This window comes from Mustela nigripes, chromosome 18 (genome assembly GCF_022355385.1).
Source record: "Mustela nigripes isolate SB6536 chromosome 18, MUSNIG.SB6536, whole genome shotgun sequence".
Lineage (NCBI taxonomy): Eukaryota > Metazoa > Chordata > Mammalia > Carnivora > Mustelidae > Mustela > Mustela nigripes.
Window position 1 is genome coordinate 31785601 of NC_081574.1, and position 15678 is coordinate 31801278.

General features: G+C 42.4%; 1 protein-coding gene across 2 annotated transcripts in view; it reads left to right on the forward strand.

The window, feature by feature from the left end:
- Positions 1-15678, forward strand: part of UNC5D (unc-5 netrin receptor D) — a 538291-nt gene that overhangs the window by 505695 nt on the left and 16918 nt on the right. For both annotated transcript variants that reach the window (XM_059384170.1, XM_059384171.1), the window contains 2 exons: positions 6114-6278; positions 13346-13524. In XM_059384170.1, coding sequence (XP_059240153.1) covers positions 6114-6278; positions 13346-13524 — 344 coding nt within the window. The remainder of the gene's footprint in view (positions 1-6113; positions 6279-13345; positions 13525-15678) is intronic.

Sequence of the window (15678 nt, forward strand, 5' to 3'; positions counted from 1 at the left end):
CCCCAGATGCCTTTTAGGGGATTTGAGTAGTTGCTTAGCATAGAAAGTTCTCTTATCGACGTGTGACCCTGCCACCAAATGCTACGGAAATTCGCCGTGATGAGTGCCATCATTGTAAGCAGCTAACTGGTCTACAGTTGTTTCCTAAACCAAAGTCACTGTGCTCCAAGTGACAGGATAGGTCCTTAACTTTGGAAAAGCTTCTGGTGGGCTCAGATTGATCCAGAATCACGGGAGGCTTTCAGATGCCTTTGTGTCTGTCATAAACTGCAGAGCCCTATGGGATTTTAACCCTTCCATCCTTGTGGCATTTATTAAAAACAAAAACCAAAAACTTGCACAAGGTAAACCAGCTTGTCCGAATGGGAACGAGGCACATCACAGAGAGAAAAACCTTGCCTGCGCCATGAGAGTTAGAAAAAAGAAAAAAGAAAAAAGTTGAACCACCAGCCCTTTTACCTTCGAAAATTCATGATTTTCAGATTGGACAAGGTTATAGTTTCCTGTTTACTTTTCAGACTTCTCGTTACCTTGGGAACTGCCCCTCTGTGTACACTTTGAGGGCATTCAGAGCAACAAAAGCATCTCTCATGGCTCTAAACCATTTTTTTTTTTTGACACATTCAGCGTATTTCCGTATGGTGAGAAGTTTTCTATGAATAAATGGATTGTTTATGATGTTCTAAGACCTAGATGTCTCTGTGTCCAGGAAAGCAGGATTCAGAGTTTCCAGTCCAAATTGAACTTCAGGGCATTGTTAAAACAGGTCCTGATAGTCATGTAAATTCCTGTGTATTAATCTTTATAGGCTTAAAGGCATTGTTCCACTGGATCTAATGCAAGTGCCTCCATCCAAAGTATCTATTAAGTTTAATGTTTAGAGATAAAAAAAAAAAAAATCAGATGAAAGGACCATAACCTTGCACTGGCTTTTAAATAATAATTTCAGCACCAGGAATTCCAAGGAGAGTCCCAGGCAGGAAAGGCGTCAGGGGCTAATAATGTGTGGACCTCAGAGCAGGCAACACGGCCAGCCAAAGCCAAAGGGCATTGGCTTACATGGAAATCCAACAAGCTTTACTCCCGGGATGGGTTGGATTGCATGGACGTTGTGAACGTGGATAAATATTTGCCTTCTGTAATTGAGCATAATTTGAAAGAGTCTTGGAAGGCTGAGAAATAATTTAATTTTCTCTGCACCAGGAGGTTTGCCACTGAGTTGCGTTTCCACTTCATTTTTCTCACCCATAAGTGGCTTTCTGCTCTGTTCCTCCTCCCCGCCGCCACCACCCTCCTTGCCACCAATTGTCTCGCCCTTGTCATCCCTGAAATCCCCTCCTTTGTATGAATGCATATTGTGCTGCTCTTAATGGCCCTGCTGTGTTTGTTCCAGGCATCGGATGGAAGCGGTTTGGGGATGGTTTGTGTTCATCCTGCTTGAACCTCATGTCGAGCATGATGTGCACTGATCAACTCGGCGTGGATAACAGAGAATGGCTTTTCATTAGGGCTTAGTGGATGGGAACTAACCGAGAGCTACTGCAGAGACAGAAAGTCTCAGTCTTCCTGACATCATGTCTAGGGCTCTCCTTCAGCTGGTAAATCTCGCTGTCGTCTTCCGTCATCTCCCAGCTCGGCACTTGGAAGACCACTGGCCTTCCTCTCTCCTCCTCTCTCTAGCTTCACATCAGGAATCTGAGAAGCAACATATTCCTGTTGGAATTCAAAGCCTATTCTCCTCAGAACCCTGCCTTTCTTCTGTAGAATTCACTAAGAACTTTCAGGCGTAGGAGAGACCCACTGCACAGAATATTTGCCCTAGCAGACACCAACCAAACTGCATGAGGAATGTTTTTAGAATCGTATGAATTCAAGGTTGGATCCAGAGCTACGTGTGGAAACTCTGTGTATAGGCACACCAGCTGGCTTTGAAATCTTGTTGGGTTAGGTTCAGGAGGATTACAGCTGACGAAATGCCACACTACAAACCACACTACTAGTCCCCACCCCAACCCCAGGGCCAAAAAATACCCAAGTATTCCTTCTCTTATTCTCAGGCATTTTCAGACTTGGGCCAGTTAGAGATGCTCTCCACAGACTTAGCAGACCTCGTCTAGGAGGTAACTAATTCTGCTTTCCATCAGTTCCTGGGACCTGGGTGCTCCTGAATCGTATGTTCTGCTATTTCTTGCTGACTGTGGGGTGGAGAAGCTGGAAGAGACAGTACACAGTACAATATTATTCTTTAAATCCTACAAAACAGAAAGTCAGGCTGTCCTCTCCCGAAGATAAAAGCAGCTGTCTTTTCAGCATACTTTGTGTCTTGGGGAACCCAGTGTCTGTCTCCTGCTAGGATGTGATTTACATTCTCTCCATCTGCCAGGAACCTAATTATAATGGGATTCAAAATGAAAACATTTCCTGAATGCTTTAAACACCAGTAACTTTGCTACACTTTATCCTCCCGTATAACTTGCTGCAACATTTCTCTCACTCGGTGAGAATCTTGATAGTTTTTGGTTTGGTTTTGTTTTAAGATTTATTATTTACTTATTTTATTTGAGAGAGAGAGTGAGCTTGAAGGGTAGAGGTCAGAGGGAGAAGCAGACCCCCCACCGAGCTGGGAGCCTGATATGGGACTCGATCCTGGGACTCCAGGATCATGACCTAAGCCAAAGACAGTTGCCTAACCCGCTGAGCCACCCAGGTGCCTGTGATTGTTTTGGTTGTTTGTTTTAATAAATGAAAGCAAAAATGATGCCCTGACAACACAGTAATCACGATGCTTCTAATTCCGTTACTTTTAAATGTTTTGTGGAGCTCTATTGGCAGCTGCTACTCAAGCCAACAATAAAAAGAAATATTCTTTCGAGACAGTCTTAAAATCAGATTTTTAAAATGTTTTGATTGTGTGCAGTGGGATGTAAAGAGGAAAGAGAGGAGTGTGTGCTGATTCTCTTGGCTTCCCACAAGGGAAGACAGTCTGCAGTGGGCATTACTCTCTTACCTTTCTGCCATCATTCTCTGGAGAAATGTAGCAAATTATACCAGAGAAGATACTTTTCAATGAATGGCCAGTACCATTGTTTTATTTCGTTTTGTTTTAGGTTAGGAAACATTATCAAGAATTCAGATCTACCACACAACAAGGAGGTCAGTTTAAGAGCAGGATCTTGAATTCAGCTCTGCCTGGCCCTGACATCCAAGAACTTACGTTACACTGTAAAGACTCAAATTTCCATTTAAAAACACAAAAACCTTAATTTTCTTTCTTTCTTTTCTTTCTCTCTCTCTTTTTTTTTAAGAGGTGGGGGAGGAAGGGGGAGGGGAGAGAATCTTAAGCAGGCTTCACAGCCAGCATGGAGCTTAACAGAGGGCTTGATCTCACAACCCTGAGCCCAGAACCTGAACCAAAATCGAGAGTCGGACACGTAACCAACTGAGCCACCCAGGCACTAGTTTAGTTTTCTTAGTTAACTACTGAGCCCTATGTTACAGTTTCTTTCATGGAAGGGGGTGGTGCAAAGGAAGTATAAAAAAAAATGTACTAGTTGAAGGAGAGTTCATTTGAGGGCTATTAAAATAAAGATTGGGGGGGGGCACCTGGGTGGCTCAGAGGGTTAAGCCTCTGCCTTTGCCTCAGGTCATGGTGCCAGGGTCCTGGGATTGAGCCCCACATCGGGCTTCCTGCTCAGGGGGGAGCCTGCTTCCCCCGCCTCCGCCTGCCTCTCTGCCTACTTGAGATCTCTCTTTCTGTCAAATAAATAAATTAATTAAATCTTTTTTTTTAAAGTAAAATGAAGAGGGGACAACAAATGATGGAGCCACAAGGCAGGAGACTCAAGGGGCCATACTGGGCCCCCATCTCAAAGGATTCTGGGAATGAGAGCACAATGCCCAGCAATCTGGTCACATCAGTGTCCCCCCACTCATGATTAGAGGTAAAAGACACATCACGATGCTATTTCCTGATGAACACCAATCAACTGCGTCCTGTTTCTCTCTCCGGTCAAGCCCTAACCCCCTCATTAGCTCAGTATTGTAGAAACTGCAGGCAGGAGCCTGGGGAGTAGGTCACTACAGTTAGCTCTAATGAGGAGAGAGGAGGATCATTAATGGCGATGGGAAAATTAGAGAAGGACAAGATAGTGAGTGGTGATAATCAGTTTTGAAAAGGTAGAGTTCTCCGAGAAAGTAAAGGCCAAATAAAATGATTTGTAGTGATTAGGGGTATAATGTCAGTGATTGATAATAATGAGATAAACTCCAGCAATGTAGCCACTGGGAGTTCTCCACAGAGAGGTGGCATTTGGGCATCTGTGAGCAGATGGGATGAGTTCAGCAAGCAAAGAGAGAAGTGTTGGAGCCTGAGATCATGAAGTAAGGGTTACCCACGGCTTGTAAAATGGAAGAGCCTTAGGGGGAGGAAGACAATAAGAGTCAGGTTGAAGAAGAAGAAGAGATGTCAGAACTTGTAAATATATATTATTATTTATCTGGTGTAGAATTTGGTGCAGGTGAAAAGTCATTTTTGATGTGACCGGGAAAGTGACCTCCTCCAGAGATTGCCGGGGGACCTCACCAATCCACCTCACTTCTCTCTGCTTCTTGAAATGAAAATTCCACTGTCTTTCCCTCGGTTTAGGATTAGGAACGAATGAAACAAGACCACAGTGCCTATACTCCTTACTGAGATGTGAGGTAGGAGTTAGGGCGAGAGTTTCTTCTCTCAGACTCCCTCAGCTAGCCCGCCTCTCTTCAAGTGGACAACAGTCAGAGTCCATCCCTCCTTGCTGGTCACCCTCCCCACCCCTCGCCCTCAGGAGCATCCAAAATCCACAGAGAAAACTAAACTAAGAAAAAACGATGTGCCCATTAGAGCTCAGGAAGAACTAGATTACCCCTAGTTCCTCCAAGTGAGGAGACTGAATTTTAATCATGGCCGCCAGTCTCATAACACATGATGGCTTTATCACCAGTCACACTTCAGAGTATCAAACCTCCAAACCTGATGCATCTTCTGCCACCTGCCAGTGTGAATATTGGAGAAAATGGTATTTATAGTTACAGGTAAAAAAAGAGCACATTAATGAGATGAGAAAAAGGTGAGGATGAACCTTACGAGAGGCTGGTCATACATGGTCATTGCCAAGAATCTCAGCTTCATTCGAGTAGGAAGGAGAGACTTTTTAGTAGATGAAAGAGTATCAGTGAGTGACCTCTAGTTCGCATTATTGTAAAGCCACATGCCTGAGCACGGTCTGCTCAGTGGCAGGCACTGACTAGTAATGGCGAAAAAGGCTGATGTATATAGAGTTTATTATTTCCCCCCTCGTTTAGTAAAAATTGGTTTTGCCACTCACCTGTCTGTAAGTCCTGTAACGGTAGAGACGGAACCTAGTTTCCTGTTCCTTATTGTTCATCTTGTACGGCGTCTGGTCATTAGCAGGCACCGTGCACATAATTGCTGAACAGATGAACTGAGTGAATGAGGAGCTGGCAAACAGGACTGTTCTGGGGAGCCTAGTTTGTTTGTGTCTCTTTCTGGAGAGTGTGTGCATGCCTGTGTGTATGTGTGAGAGAGAGAGAGAGATCGGCAGTAAGTATAATTTTTATGTTGGATACATTAGCAATATCGTGTTCTGTTTATACAATTCTGTATGAGTTTGTGTGGTGTTGGGATATGTTCTGGTCAGTTCTTTAGCATAATTTTCACTTAAGGGAAAAGATATCATCCTATCCCAGGCTTAAGAAGAAGGATAGACTGGAGGAGTCTTCTAAAAAACATTTTTTTTCCATGGGAAAACATGAGGATGAATTTTTGATAGTATGCTAATTGTGTGTGTCACCAAGTGAAATCTGAGTTCTGGCACTGTGGTTTTGGAATTCAAATGTTATCAATTGGAATTGACATTAATTACTTTCTGTGCTGCTTGGCATATGCTGGAACATTATTTCTACAATAATTCCACCAAAGTCGCTTGGGCAATTTTCTCTGCTGCAGTCGTTGTCATCATCATCATAATTATTGCCATTAAGTCTCTCCTAGTGGCCACTCTTCTCAGCCGGGCTCTGCACACCACAGCCCCCTTCTGTCCCCCGTTTCCCTGCAGGAAGTCCCATTCTCCCGCGTGTGGTGCAGTAACAGGCAGCCCCTGCACTGTGCCTTCTCCCTGGAGCGCTACACGCCCACCACCACCCAGCTGTCCTGCAAAATCTGCATCCGGCAGCTCAAAGGCCATGAACAGATCCTCCAAGTGCAGACGTCCATCCTGGAGGTGAGTCCTTGGTTGGCAGGACCATTTGACGCCATTTTGACAGGACACTAATGTCAATGTACCTATTTCAGTCGTGCTACACAGGGTCCAAAAGAGCTTCGGAATGCACCCAGTCTTAATCCTCGCTACCCATAAGGGCAAATAAACACTTCCCGGGCTGACAGTTGAACTGAGCTTCCTGTTGGACAGAGAAACTCAACCCATCAGAGCTTAGGCTCTGTGGAGAGCTCTTAGGGGAAAGAAGTAGTAGAAGGCTTTTTATATACAAAACTGCAAGCAATCTAACAGTCGGTAGTAGGTTTGGAATATCTTCTGAGATTCTTTGGTGGCTGATGGTACATCTGAGACATGTACCATGAAGAGGCAGGCGCAAGGTCACCATGGCTCTAATCAGTTCTCCGCAACTCGTCTTCAGGACCCGGGTTCCCTATGGTCTTACAAGGTCTCCTAGCCTCCAGATTCAGGGTTCTGCATAGCCCCATCTCCCCCTGAATCTAGATTCATCGATGCACTCATGTACGACAGAGTAGATGTAAGTCTCATACTACAAAGTAAGGAAATACAAGTGCAGAGAGGGAGAGGACACTGTCCAAGGTCATATCACTACTGAAGAGCAGAGTTAGAATGGGAATAAGAGAATTCACTTTTGCAAAAAGACACCTGATTTCCGCCACGGCTCTGATTTGCCCTTAACCACTGAATGGCTTCATGGCTGTGAACTTGGCTTAGAGAGGAGATGATAGCAGTCCCTCCTGAATAGTTATTTGAGAGTAGAGGGCTGGAGTAGCTGAGGGGAAGCATGTGATGCTTTTGTTGAGGAATTCCAAGGTAATCCCTGGGCAGTGTAGAAAAATGCATCTTATTGCTCATCAGTAGAATATATATATATATATATATATATATATATATATATATATGCATGTGTGTGTACAGGCACACATACATATTTATGTACAAATATATAAATAATATGTATTTATTCATTCAGGTTTGGCAGAAGGCTTAACAAATGGTATATGCATACCACTCAATTTATTTTTTTTTTAAACCTTTAGCTTCATAGCATTATCACTTCAATTCATTCTCATTTCCATTCATTGTTTATGCAAAGTGAGCATTGCTAATTCTCCTGAATAGTTTTTCTGAAATGCGGATGGCTTTCCAAAGGATTGTGCCTCAAAACTGATAGCTGTCTTAACTGACATGTTTGCGCAGCATTTGCATTCATTATCGCCAATTAACATTGTGTGGTAAAGTAGTTTTGATGGGAAAGGTAGATTCAGAAACGTAGGATATTTTGAGAGTCTCTTTCTTGAACAGTCATGGCATATTTAACACAGTACATTTCAAAGTAAAATAAAAAAATTGCAGGAAAGTTTTCAAATAAACACAAAGGGAAAATCCAAGCCGATTTTCCTTCTGGTGTCCAGAAAAGCATGAAAGGGCAGGACGGAAAGATAACCTCTGATGCAAACTGCCCTAAATGTCTGATCACAGCTCAACGCAACAATTCGAGGCTTAAAGGGTTTTTATTTTTTAAGGCACTCCAATAGTGAGGACCAACTTCTGCTATTACAGGAAATCCATGTTAAAGGACTGTGAGAGAGCTGATACGCTTGGTACCTGTGCTCCTTGCTTCAACACATTTTGGAAGTGCAGGGGAGGAAAAGGAGCTAATAAACAGCGTCTTACCCTTTACTCTCCATTTCCTTGTCTAATGCTTTGCAAGCTTACAATCATTTTGAAATGCCCTGAAAAAGACGACACCGTGGTATCTCTTGATAGTAAGAGGCCAGCATCTGGATAATATTTATTCATTGTCGGGTTACCACCATCCAGTATGAGACTACTCCCATTTTAGAAGCTCTAGTAACCCTTTCAATCCTGGAAGGATTTTTTTTTTTTTTTTTATAAACATATAATGTATTTTTAGCCCCAGGGGTACAGGTCTGTGAATCGCCAGGTTTACACACTTCACAGCACTCCCCATAGCCCATACCCTCCCCAATGCCCATAACCCCACCACCCTCTCCCTAACCTCCTCCCTGGAAGGATCATTTTATTAATGGCTTCAAGGCTTACTGCTGGCATTTGGCCCAGTGCATCTCTATCTCTGTGTAATAAACTGTATTTCTTAAGCAAATCTGTTATTTTGTCAGCAGAAAATTAAGAACTTTTGAAAGCCACTGTGGTTCGGTACCATTTCATGCTGCTTTAACATGTAACCATCCAGCTCTGTGGATTAAATACTATACTGTCACAATTTGACATGATGTAACATTTTCTCAAAGAGGTCAACCCTCTTGCTCAAGATGATAAAACCAATAGTGGGGAGTCAGAGTTCCCAACTGAGGTACCTGGTCAAGGTCAAAGTCTGGATTTCCATTCTAGACAACTTTCGGAGGGAAGTCTAATTTAGCAATACTGACTTGTGCATAATGTAAGCCTTCTTTCTGGGGGGCTTAGGCACTAAGACAAATCGAAAATCTGTCTTCGAGTATGAAAGTAGGTGAAAATTGGGAAGTTCTTTTCTCAAGACTGCAGAAGGATGGGACAGGCTGGCATAAGTATTCATTCTATAGGTCTTCAAGAATAGAATAGATTTCCCACATGTCCGTCTGCCTGGAAAGGGAGGTCTTCGGTGAATTTTTTTTGATCTCTCATGTTCTTTCCAACTCCGGGACTGTCTCATTCCTGGGAGAAACATACATCTGCTGGTAGGTCTCGTGAATACAAAGCATCTTCCTTACCCTAAAAATGACTTGGGTTTTTGTAGTAGACAGTTTCAGAAAAAGTAAAGATCCGTAAAGCGCTGAGAAATTGGGATTACCTGAGGAGGAGACAAGATACATTCTAGACATGAACTTGTATCAGTCAGTGAGTTGGGCATAATAGATCCGTAAGGGCATGATTCCTTATGGCCTTTAGGCTGGAAGATCCTGCATTAGATGGTTTTCATGAGTTAGTAATAGCATTTCATTGATTAAAGATAATAATAAAAATAATAAGGAAATAAATCTTTTGAAGCTTTCCAAAGACATCTGAATTTTTTAAGTATCTGTTCCTCTTCCCACTCCAAAAAAAAAAAAAAAAATTTCTCTGTATTGTTAAGTTCAGAGCTCCAACTTCCTACCTTACTTTCATAGATCTCTTAGTGTGTGTTTCATGAATTTAACAATGGAACCATGAGAGGTAAAAGAGATATGTATGTATGTGGTTGTATTTATAAGATAATATTTATTTTAATATTTTTTAAATAGCTGAATCAGTGCAGTGATTATCCTCATTGGAGGCCTTTGGTTCTTCATGTTGAGCCTCCCATGCCTCTCATTCCTTCATGCCTCTCGTCTAAATGGCTTTCCAAATAAATACAATCATCCATGTCATTCTCACACTTAAAAGTTATTTCAGTGATCAAGATAACGTACTTTTTTAATATTTTTTTTTAGAGTGGCCACTACTGGGTCTATCTGTAAAAGCAGGTGATTCTCTTTAAATGTAACCTCACTGAATTACCTAACGATTATCACCAACTGATAATTCTGTAAAAGCAACGGTATCAACAATCTAAAAGTTGTGGAGTGAATCAAAAATAATTTTACTAATACTGAAGAGATGAGAAGAATCCCTAAGTAATTTATTGCATCATCCCTTGTTAATGTAATATTACTGGAAAATCCTTTTTTTTTTTTTTTGATAGAAAGAATTTAAATGGGAAACTTGCATGTTACAATTTTTCCTTCAAGCAGTTCTCTTATCTTTCTTCCAAAAGTGGTGGAAGGTTGGGGAATGATTTGTCTGTTGCAAAATAGACAGAATACTTGGAATTTCTCCTTGATTTACAACTCCCCAGCTAGCCAAGTAGCAGCTTCTTATCTCATGTGCAGAGCATGAAAATCTGCTGTTCCTCTGCATATTTAATTTAAACAATCAGAAAATGTGATGTATCTACAGGATTCTTATTACTTGGCCCAGCTGTCTTTTAGAACGCACCATAAATGTTACATAAACTGTCATCCTTACGCATGGCAAATATTTGAATTGGGAAACTTTATGAGGGAAATGGGGGCCCACTTATTAGTGTCAAAAATAGAAAAAATACTTAAGAGTCAGTCTCCTACAATACTTTATTCACTTTGGAATCCTACCACTTCTGTCCTGAACACTGTGGATCTGGGGTGGTCTCTCTCCTGCCAACAGTAAAGGCAGAGCCTGGTGAGCTTGGTCCACTCAAAGATGCTGTAAGAGATTGCACAAGCCAGCCCTGTCTATGCAGTCACCCATCAGGGATACTTTCAGTGTTCTAAGTTTCACTTGCAAGCCACCTTTTCACATGTGAACCCCCTTTGGATGCCAGTTTGTGATGACAACTCCCATGTTATCTTGCACAGAATTCCTTATTTTCCTCTCTTCGGTTTCTACCTTCTTTTAAAGTCCAACCTCCTGCCTTAAGTCAGGAAATTGAAGGAAACTGTTTTCGATTTACATTGTTTAAAGGCTAGGAGAAATTTCATGAGCCATGATTAAAAATGTTTCTTGTAACCTGTTTCATACATCAAGAAGCCTGAGTTGGTTCATTTTATAACCATCTAACATATCAGAATAAGAATTGTTCATTTTGCAAAGAATCACTAGTGACCCACTCAGTTTCTATTCAGTTAATAGCTTATGGACCACCATCCTTCGAAGCCCACCAAAATGCCTCCTCCAGGAAGCCCTTCCTGCTTTTAATTCCTGAAGCATAAATCTAATAATGCTCAGCATTTTTCTTAATCACCTGCCTATCTGGCAGTAGGGTGGCATAGAGAAATGAATCTTGGTACAGGTGTTAGGAAGTCAGACTTCTGGTTTCAGCCATGTTACAAACTACCTGGATAATTCTCACCACATTTCATAACCTTTATGGTGTCTATAAAAAAAAAAAATGCCAAAAGACTGATTAGGAAATTGGACAGATGTCATGGAACCTCCAAGGTCGCTGAGCTAAAAAGTATAAAATTATACCCCAAAGCAAGGTTCCCTCTGCCTCTGAAAACCATGATTTTTTTTCTATTACCCCATGCTAACATGAAATACTGGAAGAATTTTGATGAGTGTTGTTCTATAATATTCCAGGGACTAGAACTAAAACCAGTAAGTAGAATCTATTTAATATGATAATATGTACTTTGAATTTCCAAGCAGAGGATATAATATGCAGCATTTCTCAAATGTATTTGACCAGAGATCGGCTCTTTCTTGGAACATCTTCTGAGATACCCTTTTGGAAATAATGAATTAAGGCACCATGTATCTAAGACACAGCCCTCAAAATGTAACTGTGTCAAATGGTTATGGAACAACAAAACATATTATCATTAATAAGATCTCTGCATGAGCCAGCTTCCTCAATTAACAGATTCTTGAAGGCATAACACTCACTGAGGTTTACAGCTATGTGAGCCTGGCCACTTGCCAAGAAGGTCTCTCATGGCTGTGGTGCCTGCCATAGGAAGGGGTGTTAATGTTGGAAAAAGCTTCAGGGCAGGCTCCCAGAAAAGTTCATAAACAGCACATGTTGGCTTAAAGGAAAACACAAGAGGACACATTCCTAACATGAAGGATAGGTTCTTAGGATTTAAATAGTCCTAACTATTCCCTTAACCCGCGTCAGATTTGACGTTTTAAGTCCTCTTTATATTATTACTATTCTATTTTCTTTTTTGCTCTATAACAAATTATTGTAAACTTAACAGGATAAAACAATACCTATTTACTGTCTCATATTTTTTTGTAGGCTGAAAGTCCTGACATGTCATCATTGGGTTTTCTGATCAGGATCTCACAAGGCTGAGATCAAGGTGGTGACTGAAAACAACATTCTCACCTAGAGCTCAGGGTCCTTTTCCAAGCTTATTTAGATTGTTGATCAAATCTAATTCTTTGCAAGTCCCCATTTTCTTGCTGGCTCTTGGACCAGGGTCATGCTCAATTCCTAGAGGATGCCCTCGGGTTCTAGCTCCCTGCCCCTCTCCATAGTCTGTTCACAGCCTTCCTGTTTACTTTCTACTAGGCCAGCAGGAGAGATGCCTTTTCTCTCGTCTAAAGGTAATCTGATTAGGTCAGGCCCACCCTGGAAAATCTCAATTTATAGTCATCCGATTAGAGGCCTTAATGAAGAATCCCTTGTGTCCGGTAACCTATCATAGTCACAGGAGACTGATTCAATCAGATACTTTTTAGGCTTTGAAATTCTGTTGGTTCACATATGCTTGTCAGCAGCCCCTTTAATCTCACAGATATCTGTATGGCCTCACATTGGGGATGATGATCTGATTGCTAGGAGGCACTGAAATCACCAATCCTCGTTGGACAGCTCTAAATCAGAAGCAGGATGGGCAGGCAGCAGGCAGAAACCTTCCACCACCCCACAGGCTCTAGACCACCTCACTGACTCATGGCAGGCTCATATATGCCCAAAGCAATGTCATTCTGAAACAAGACCAAGATATTTACTATGGAATCACACACTTCACAACCAGGGCAGGCCAACACAAACTTAAAGATGATCAATATTCAGTCAGTTCCCCTTTGGGGCTTTCCTGATGGGTACCTGCCCAGCCAGCAACATGGCTTAGCCCATTTGTCTTTGGTCAGCTCTATCACAGGGTCATTCCTTACACTGAACTGGAATTTGTCATTTGGGGGTTTCTTCCTACTGATTCTAGATCTATCCCTGAGATCAAAAAAAAAAAAAAAAAAAAAAGAAGAAGAAGAAAGAAAGAAAAGAAAAAAGAAAGGTTTAATTCTATGGTCACCTGACATTTCCCTGGGTATAGGAACCAGACCTCCCCCTCCAAACCCTGAGTGGAATACACTGTTGTAAATCTCCAGCACGTGATTCACGAGGCTGGTGGAGAAGTTATTTATTATGTTAGAAGAAAGGGGAATGTGTCAATGTATTTTTCAGAGTCCCTCACAACAGGCAGGCCTGTTGTGCGTGTGTGTTAATGGATTTTCTTAAATAAATAGAAGTGTTGATTGGTAATGCTTCCGTTTAGATCTGACCATGCTTTCTTTCTTTGTAGAGTGAAAGAGAAACCATCACTTTCTTTGCACAAGAGGACAGCACTTTCCCTGCACAGACCGGCCCCAAAGCCTTCAAAATCCCATACTCCATCAGACAGCGGATTTGTGCCACTTTCGATACCCCCAATGCCAAAGGCAAGGACTGGCAGATGTTAGCACAGAAAAACAGCATCAACAGGTAATTGGGGATAACCAGAAAGAAGACATTCCTGAGGGTTTTAAAAAACTAAGGGGTTGGGTGTATCCATGTGGTTTCTAGGTCCTGATATCTTTATCAATCCTTCTGGCCATATTTCTTGTGAGGCCTGACTATGTATGTGGGCAAGGGTTAAGAACAGGATGCTGTGGCATTTTCTTCCACCCATTGTCCTTTGGGGACATTATAGAAAAGTCTTACTTTGGTCCTGGTCGCATCTTTAGGTTGGCTAACCTGGGCCACCCAAATGGGGGTAGAGACTAGGTCATCTTGGTACTTGGGGGAGAACCCAGCACAGTCATGAGCCAGTGATGATAGAAACAAAGAAGTGAGCAGCTCAAGCCTCCTCCCTGCCATCAGGCCACCTTGGGCATCATGTAACCCTTTCTGGGGACACGCTCAGTCTGCAAAAGTGGGCACATCGGTATTAGACGTTTGAGGATGAGAATTCCCAGCTCTGAAGGCAGGGGACATGAAATAAGCAGGTGACCCAGGCATGTGAATGAGTCTGCTGCTTCACCAGACTACCATTACCAATGCTAGCACTGTAGTGGAGTTGAGGGTAGAATAGAGAGATTCGTGATGGACTTGATTACTTTTGATGAGAAGCAAGACTGATGGCACCCAGGGCAGCACTGATGGGCAGACAGCTTTGGCTGGGCTGGAAGGATAACCAGCAGGGAGAGGGCAGTGGCAAGCAATGCCTCCTTCCCCCACCCCCACCTCCCCTCAGGTCCCAGAATGAATGGAAAGGAGAGCAACTTTTGCCAGAATGTTTTTACTTCCCTTTTCCTCTGGTTCTCTTTTTTACTTTTTTTTTTTTTCTTTCGAGGCAAAGCCTTATTTTCTCACTGTTTGGCTCACTCTGTCATTTCCATTTTGTGTCCTTGATTTCCACAGACATCTACCTGACTCTTTCTTCTCTGAAAGGGAGGTGGGTGTCTGCCAGGAAAGGATAGAGTGCCACTCCCGGTTTCGAAAGGGATCTGGAATCCAAGAAGGAAGGACCCAACTAGAAAGCAGTCAGGCTCCGAGAGGCAAATCAAGGAAGGAGGCATGGCTGCCAAAGGAAAGGGAATTTGCAGAGACAGGCAAACCCGGAAAGAATAGATACATTCTTGAGAGGCAGTATATTGAAAGTGAAAGAATACAAAAGTCTATGTGTACAGGGAAAAACAAACAAACAAACAAACTTGGGTTGAATATTTCCCAGCAAGTCGGACAAAGGGAGGAGATGCCTCATTTATAATCCATGAGCACCATGACAATATCAAGCTCACTTTCTGATCAACACGGGGACAAGAATGAGAAACCAACCCTGACAACAGAATTTGGTTGACAAAGAAAAAAAGGGGGTGAGCAGATTGGGCCCTATAAGAACCTTGCTTCTACAACCCATACCAGTCTGCCTGAACACATCACTCACATGCTGTTTCTTTTTCTACAATTACAATTCATAAAATTCGAACTGCATTAATACCGAATCCATTCCCACCTTAAGAGTTGATGATTTTTAATTCACCGTTTGCATGAAAATTATTGCATCAGAATATCTGTGGGTCCACAGAAGCTATCATTCATTTGCTGAATGAGTCTGCACATGTTCCTCCTGCCTCATTCCATTTCATTCTCTGCTTACGGTCTACCTACAAAAAGAAGTGTCCCCAAAGGCAGAAGTTGGGGCCCTTGCACAGTAGGGAAAATGCATTTCAGACTGGGAGACTTGAGTCAACAACCTTTTGTGTCACATGCTCTCTCATGAGCAGGAAATGGTTGTGCAGGAGCAGACCGCCCCTCTAGTGTTCAGGGTCCTCTGACATGAACACTTGGTGTGCCTGTTTGCTTCCTTCAGGCTTTCAATAAGACCCCTTCTCCAGGAAGGCCTAAATTTCCTTGACATAAGAAACACAAATGACCTACTATATGCAAAGTTTCTAACACAGTACCCAGAGAATGTTAATTTTCTTTTCTTTTCTTTTCTTTTTAAGATTTTCCTTATTTATTTGAGAGAGAGAGCATGAGAGGGGAGAGGTCAGAGGGAGAAGCAGACGCCCTGCTGAGTAGGGAGCCCCATATGGGACTCGATCCCAGGACTCCAGGATCATGACCTGAGCCGAAGGCAGTCGCTTAACCAAC